The 7,879-nt window shown below is 47.5% G+C and overlaps 1 protein-coding gene across 1 annotated transcript; it reads right to left on the bottom strand.

Annotated features, from left to right (window-relative positions):
• Window positions 1-1,698: 1,698 nt before the first annotated feature.
• On the bottom strand, window positions 1,699-6,678 carry LOC113116008 (uncharacterized). The gene is made up of 2 exons (XM_026283825.1): window positions 5,232-6,678; window positions 1,699-1,920 (listed from the first exon to the last, which is right to left on the bottom strand). Exons 1-2 carry the CDS (start codon window positions 6,348-6,350, stop codon window positions 1,918-1,920), a joined length of 1,122 nt encoding a protein of 373 aa, XP_026139610.1. The 5' UTR covers window positions 6,351-6,678; the 3' UTR covers window positions 1,699-1,917.
• Between the last annotated feature and the right edge of the window lie 1,201 nt (window positions 6,679-7,879).

The raw sequence follows: 7,879 nt of genomic DNA, 5'->3' as shown, positions 1-7,879 counted from the left end.
AACATTTTTAATTCCAACTCTTCATAATTTTTTATATACGTAGAAGTCATCATTTGAAGGAAGCACAGTAAGTTTCATAGCTTTATCATTTTCAAGAGCCAGCATAAAATTAAAACTATCATAACATATAAATCAAGCTTGCAATTCTTAGTACCAATAATGGCCACCAGATGGAGCTATAGGATTACTTTTAAATAATTATTGTAGAAACAAGTATAATGATTTAAATCATTTATAGAAATCTTTAAAAGAAAAATAATATGAATTTTATGTATTTTACTGATAAAATGACCCTCACTTAATTAGAATATCAAGCTGAAGTATTGTGAACTGTATATTAAGAATAATTCTTTATAGGCTTAGGGACAGATATGTTTTGAGTGACTCTTGAAGGATCAGCACCACATCCTCTTTTACCACTGTTTAAAGAATGTATCTTACAGAACAGGTGTGAATGAATTTTGAATGGCTTGAATGGTTTTGTCGTGGTGATTTTTTGAAATAACAGTAAAAAAGTAACCAGTAAATGTCTTTTATTGTTTTAAAGTGCAGCTTCTAAACACTTAAAAAAATTGTACACATAGAAGACAAGTCATTCTGGGGAAATATGCATAGTTTCATGACTATACAACACTATATGGATGATAGAAAATTAAAAAAACTATCATACATCTGATGTCACTCTGTCCCTCTGTCACTGTGGGTAATGTGTGTGTGTGTGTGTGTGTGTGTGTGTGTGTTAAGTGAATTAGGTGTGAAACTATCAGGGAGCATTTAGTCTCCAGCGCCAACATTTTACAGAACTGCCACTTTCCTGGAGTCTCAGAATTACAATGTGTCAGGTTCTGAGAGATCTAAGATTCCAAAAAATGATTTAATTAGAATACCATGAAGTATTGTGAAATACTATATATTAAGACTTATATATATAAGACTATATATAGGCTTTCTGAACCGATTAGAGTGACTCGAAGGACCAGCACCACCTCCTCTTGTCTGATGGTTTGAGGAATATATCTTCCAGAATCCGGGATTAAGATTTAGGAGCTCATTTTTATTCCACCTCCTTTCCTGAAAAGTCTGTCTTGCAGAATTGACTAAAAATTAATCTTCACATTAATTCCTAATTATTTTGCAATTTTTTTTGTCAGTTCTTCTTGACCTGTTTTTTTTTTTTTCTTCTTCTTTTCTGACCTCATGACCCAGTCAGCATTTTTGTACAATGGTCAAGTCTTAACTTATCCATTTCTGTATTGCATTTGTGTTTGATATTTCTCATGGGTATTTCATAATTTTCGACTTTGAGTTAAAATAGTTTGAGTTAAAACTCTTTTTTAGTGCATTTCATCTGTAAAAGAAAACATGCCTAATAATTCTGCACATGAATATAAGGAGTTTTTCTCTTCCAGCTTTCCTGGACTATTGTATAGCACTCATAAATGATTAAATAAAAAATAATGGTAGTTATTAAGATTGATATGGTTTGGAATTGGTAAAATGTGCTTGGAAAAAAAATCACAAAACAATGTTTTAATGTTTAAGTTTGGAATATTAACTGACATGAATGAATGCTATATAAATATTGTTCATGTTAACATAATGTTTATAAATGAAATCTTATTGTAAAGTGTTACTAAATATATATATATATATATATATATATATATATATATATATATATATATGTAGTGAGTTCGTGTGGCAAGGAAGAGGACAAAGGGGTCGGCTGGACTGCTGACGTATTTATTTGACCCAAAACTAAACAAAGAACAAAGAAAATCACAACCACCCAAACGGGGACTCTTATTCTGACACTCCGTCAAACTTCCGGTTCACTCCTTCCGGTTCGGGTCAGCAGTCCGTCTCTCTCTCGCTTGCATCCGTTTCTCCCGGCGTTTTATACTCTCTCCACGCCAATTACTAGAACGAGAAACAGGTGATGATAATTTTTGCCCAAACCACTCACTTACCGCTCGTCTCCTGATTCTCTCTCCCGCTGCAGACTTCGCTAAACCACGCCCCCCCTGCCACATACCCCCACCGCCCGACTCAGGCCGGGGAGCCATCCGGCCTGCAGCCCCCCCCCCCCCATTTCTGGAGAGGAAGTCGGCCACCGCCATCTGAACACCCGGCCTGTGGATCACCTTGAACTTAAAAGGCTGAAGAGCTAGATACCAACGAGTGATCCGCGCGTTGGTATCCTTCATGCGGTGGAGCCACTGCAGCGGAGCGTGGTCCGAACAGAGGGTGAACTCCCGTCCCAGGAGATAATAGCGGAGGGTGAGGACGGCCCATCTGATGGCAAGGCACTCTTTCTCGATGGTGCTGTACTTAGCCTCTCTCTTCGAGAGCTTCCGGCTAATGTACAGCACCGGCCGTTCCTCCCCCTCTATCTCCTGGGACAGGACTGCCCCCAGCCCCCTGTCCGATGCGTCTGTCTGCAACAGAAAAGGGAGAGAAAAATCAGGAGAGTGTAACAGCGGCCCGCCACACAGAGCAGCCTTGACCTGAGTAAAGGCCTGCTGACACGGCTCCGTCCACTGGACCGTATCTGGTACCTCCTTTTTAGTAAGGTCAGTCAAAGGGCTGGTGAGGTCCGAATAATTAGGAATAAACCGTCTATAATATCCCGCCAGCCCCAAGAACTGTCTTACCTCCTTTTTGGTCTTGGGTCGTGGGCAGGTCGCAATAGCGGCAGTCTTATCAATTTGGGGACGCACCTGCCCATGCCCCAAGTGGAAGCCCAGATACCTTACTTCCACACGCCCAATCGCACACTTCTTTGGGTTGGCCGTGAGCCCCGCTCCCCTCAGCGACCTCAGGACAGCCCTCAGATGCTGCATATGCCGCTGCCAGTCCTTACTAAATATAATAATATCATCTAGGTAGGCAGCAGCATATGCAGCATGGGGCCGTAGAATCCGATCCATGAGGCGCTGGAAGGTAGCTGGGGCCCCGAACAAGCCAAACGGAAGGGTAACAAACTGGTGTAATCCGAACGGCGTTGTGAAAGCTGTCTTTTCTCTGGACAATGGAGACAAGGGGATCTGCCAATAGCCCTTTGTTAAGTCCAATGTCGAATAAAAGCGAGCCGTGCCTAGCCGATCAAGCAACTCGTCAACCCGCGGCATTGGATACGCGTCGAATTTCGACACAGCATTCACCTTGCGGTAATCTACACAGAATCGGACTGAGCCGTCCGTTTTCGGAACTAAAACTATCGGGCTCGCCCAGTTACTATTAGATTCTTCTATTACCCCCATGTCAAGCATAGCGCCCAATTCAGCCTGAACTACTTGTTTCTTGTGCTCAGGTAAACGATACGGCCGGCTGCGAACTACCACGCCCGGCTCGGTCTCGATATGGTGCTGAATTAGGTTAGTACGGCCCGGCAGGGGCGAGAAGACGTCGGCAAACTCTGCTTGTAATTTCGTTACATCAGTGAGTTGGGACGGCGAGAGGTGGTCTCCACCTGGAGCCAGAGCGAGGGATTGGGGTTTGATATTCGCCTCTGGCCCGAGATCATCCTCTCCGCCAATCACCGTTGCCAACATCACTGATTCCGCCTCATTCCATTTTTTAAGGAGGTTGAGGTGGTATATCTGACGGGACCCGTTCCTATCGGACCGTATTACCTCATAATCGAGATCTCCGACCTGTCGTGCGACCTCAAACGGTCCCTGCCACTTAGCCATTAATTTGGAGCTCGACGTTGGGAGTAATACAAGTACTTTCTCTCCCGGTGCAAATTTGCGTAACCTAGTTCCCCTGTTATACAGCTGGCTCTGGCGGTCCTGGGCTTGTAACAAATTCTCCATGGATAGCCGCCCCAATGTGTGGAGTTTTGTTCTCAAGTCCAGCACATACTGAATTTCGTTTTTGCCCTGAGACGGTCCCTCCTCCCAAGTTTCTCTCAGTACGTCGAGCACCCCCCGGGGCTGGCGTCCATAGAGAAGCTCGAAGGGGGAAAACCCCGTGGAGGCTTGTGGGACCTCTCGCACAGCAAATAACAAGGGCTCTAGCCACCTATCCCAATTTTTGGCGTCTTCGTGAACGAACTTACGAATCATGGATTTAAGTGTGCGATTAAATCGTTCGACCAGGCCGTCGGTTTGTGGGTGATAGACGCTAGTTCGAATCGATTTAATGCCCAACAATCCGTACAGTTCGCGTAGCGTACGTGACATAAACGCCGTGCCCTGATCGGTGAGGATTTCTTTTGGAACCCCCACCCGGGAGATAAGACGAAACAGGGCATCCGCAACACTTTTAGCGGAAATGTTGCGGAGGGCCACCGCTTCAGGATATCGTGTTGCATAATCAACTATGACTAATGCAAAGCGATGTCCTCGTGCCGATCGCTCTAATGGCCCGATGAGGTCCATGCCAATTCTCTCGAAGGGGACCTGCATTAAGGGAAGAGGGCGCAAAGGCGCTTTTGGGGCGGCCGGTGGGTTTACCAATTGACATTCCGGACAAGACGCGCACCACCTGCGCACGTTGTCATGAATGCCCGGCCAAAAGAAGCGGGCCATGAGGCGATTTAGTGTTGCGGCCTGTCCCAAATGGCCCGCCATAGGATTAGAATGAGCCGCCTGGAAAAGCATTTCCCGGCGGCTCTTTGGAATTAACAATTGGGTTGTATTCAATTTTGTCCGAGCGTCTTGGGTCACTCTATACAACCGGTCTTTTAAAATGGCAAAATACGGATAGGAGAGCGGGAGGGCAGGTTGGAGAGACTGGCCATCGATGGCGCGGACCTGTTGAAACGCATGTTTTAGTGTCTCATCCTGAGACTGCTCCAGAGGAAAGTCATCACGCTCCGAGAGAATTAGTCTCCCGATTTCGTTCAGTTCCCCTGAAGCAGACCACAGCGACCCTGGCTCAGTTTCTCCCACCTGTACCCGCACGGCCTCCTTCCGTGCCTTATTTCCCCAAGAGGCATCCGCACATAACGACCCCAATAAAACCGTAAACGCAGGCCAATTCGTTCCCAAAATTACCGGATGCCGGAGGTGGGGACTAACCGCCACCTCTACACTATGTTTTTGTCCCCGGAAATGAATGCTAATTGGGACAACCGGATACTCCACCACATCCCCGTGTACACACCGCACCTTAACCACGCGGCTTGTATCCAATGCCCCCGGTTGAATCAGGCTTTGATGGATTGAGGTTTGGTTACATCCCGAATCCACCAAGGCCGGATATGTACCCCCCTTGATACTCACGGGTATTTGGTACTCGCCAGCCTGACCGGGGGTGACCTGTGGGACATCCGGGACCCGGATCATTGTCCCCACCTCCATCGCTGGACACCTGTCCACGAAATGCTCCGGGTCCCCGCAACGCCAACAGGCCAGCCCAGACCTACCCGCCGCCCCAGTGGCAGGGAGTGGATTGGAGAATTGGCGCGGAGAGAGTGGAGAAAAGGAAGCACTGTCCCCCCCAGCAGGCACAATCCCTGCCCCCCTGGGCGGGGCCCTTGGGCTCCCGAAGTGTCCATGGTCGATCCTGTCCCGCCCCCGGGGCGGGACACGAGGAGGGCCGGGTGGACGGGACCTAGGGAGAGGGACAGGGCGAGAGAGAGAGGGGGGAGAGAGAGAAGGAGAGAGAGAGTTAGCAGGTGGGGGTGCGCCGACCCCTGGGCACGCCACCATGTGGTCCTCCGCCAGATGGATGGCCGAGTCCAGCGACGTGGGGCGGTGGCACTGGACCCACTCGGCCGTCTTCTTGGGAAGCCGAGCGATGAACTGCTCCAGCACCACCAGGTCGACGACATGCTCCACGTCACTTCCCTCGGCCAGTAGCCACTTGCGGCAGGAGTCCCGGAGCTGTTGGGCCATCGCGAAGGGCCGGCCGGCCTCGCCCAAATCCAGGGACCGGAAGCGCTGGCGATGTTGCTCTGGCGACCGGCCGACCCGCTGGATAATGGCCCTCTTGAGGTCGTCGAAGACCAGGAGGTTCGCCACCGGAAGTTGTTGCGCGGCCACCTGGGCCTCACCGGAGAGCAGGGGTATTAGGCGTACCGGCCACTGCTCGCGGGGCCACCCGCAGGCCTCCGCCGACTTTTCGAAGAGCTCCAGGAAGGCCTCCGGATCGTCCTGGGCCCCCATCTTGTGAAGCGGCAGGTGCATGGGGGCGGCGGGCGGCCCGGCGGCCTCGGCGCGAACCTCCCGATCCATCCAGCTCCGGAACCTCTCGCGGTCCTCCTGCTGGGCCTGAACGATGGCCTGGAATCGTCTCTCCTGATCGGTCCTCAGGTCCAGCAGGGCCTGATGTTGTTCTTGGTGCAGGACCGCGAGGGAAGCGATGATATCCGCAAGCGGCGTGGAGGACGGGCTTTGCATGGCGGCGGCGGTCCTTCTTCCTTCCCGGGTTTCGGCACCAGTGTAGTGAGTTCGTGTGGCAAGGAAGAGGACAAAGGGGTCGGCTGGACTGCTGACGTATTTATTTGACCCAAAACTAAACAAAGAACAAAGAAAATCACAACCACCCAAACGGGGACTCTTATTCTGACACTCCGTCAAACTTCCGGTTCACTCCTTCCGGTTCGGGTCAGCAGTCCGTCTCTCTCTCGCTTGCATCCGTTTCTCCCGGCGTTTTATACTCTCTCCACGCCAATTACTAGAACGAGAAACAGGTGATGATAATTTTTGCCCAAACCACTCACTTACCGCTCGTCTCCTGATTCTCTCTCCCGCTGCAGACTTCGCTAAACCACGCCCCCCCTGCCACAATATATATATATATATATATATTGTTCTGTGAATGTGATTTTAAAGTCTAGATGATTCGGATTAACCCTTTAACTGCCATATCCTTTAAAACCTCACTGCCAGAGGGATATTGTGAATGCATGTGCCCGCTGGGCACAGTTTACCTGATGCCACCGGGGTGGCGATGGCATTGGTGGCTTGAGCCCGCCATCGCTGCTTGCAGCTATATTTCTATATTGCTTTGCCAATTAAAAGATCTGATTAGATATGGTGTTCTTAATTAGAATGCCTTAAAATGCCAACAGGACATTTTGGAATGGTTGTTCAAATACGTAAAAGCCTGAGAATGGATCCTGAGGCTAGCTGGTATAAGAACCTGCAATAACTATCAAATGCCGGACTTGCTCAATGAAAATGCATTTACCAAAATTAGGGTTTTGTAGTGGGCAATCTTGGAAGACACAACTTGTGTAGCCCAACTGCTAACTAAATGACAGTTCAAAAACCAAATATTGGTGCAGCAGTTTTATATAACATTTGTTCTTTTTCGGAACAGAAATTAAGATATTTTTTTAAGAAATGCAGAGCTTTCTGACCCAGATAGCAACACAACTGAAACGTTTCATGGAAAGGTAGTAAGGAAATCATTAAAACAATCCATGTGACATTAGTGCTTTAACTGTAATGTTACGAAGCTACAAGAAAACTAAAATAATCACTTTTTTTCAGTGCAATTAGAAATTGTTGAATAAAGTCATTATTTTTCTTTTTTTTCTTTCATTGCACAGAAAAAAAGTGTTCTTGTAGCTTCACAACTTCACAGTTGAACCACTGTCACATGGCCAATTAGTTATCAATGTCCTTACCTTTCTGGGCCATAATATGCTTAAGTTGTGTTGCTGTCTATGCAGTGTCATAAAGCTCTGGGGTTTATTAAAAATATCTTAATAACTTGTTCTGAAGATGAACGAAGGTCTTACGGGTTTGAAGCGACATGTGGATGAGTATTAATGACACAATTTTTATCTTTGGGTGAACTATCCCTTTAAGGTAAGATAAGGTAGCAAACAAGATGCAAAATTGCAAATTACATCTAAAATTAAAAAAAAAGATTATTAAAAAAAAGTAAATAGACAAACTAGTTTATACACTTTGTGATC

This window comes from Carassius auratus, chromosome 16 (assembly GCF_003368295.1).
Source record: "Carassius auratus strain Wakin chromosome 16, ASM336829v1, whole genome shotgun sequence".
Lineage (NCBI taxonomy): Eukaryota > Metazoa > Chordata > Actinopteri > Cypriniformes > Cyprinidae > Carassius > Carassius auratus.
The sequence above is the reverse complement of the archived record's forward strand: the minus strand, read 5'-3'. Positions and strand labels throughout refer to the sequence as shown.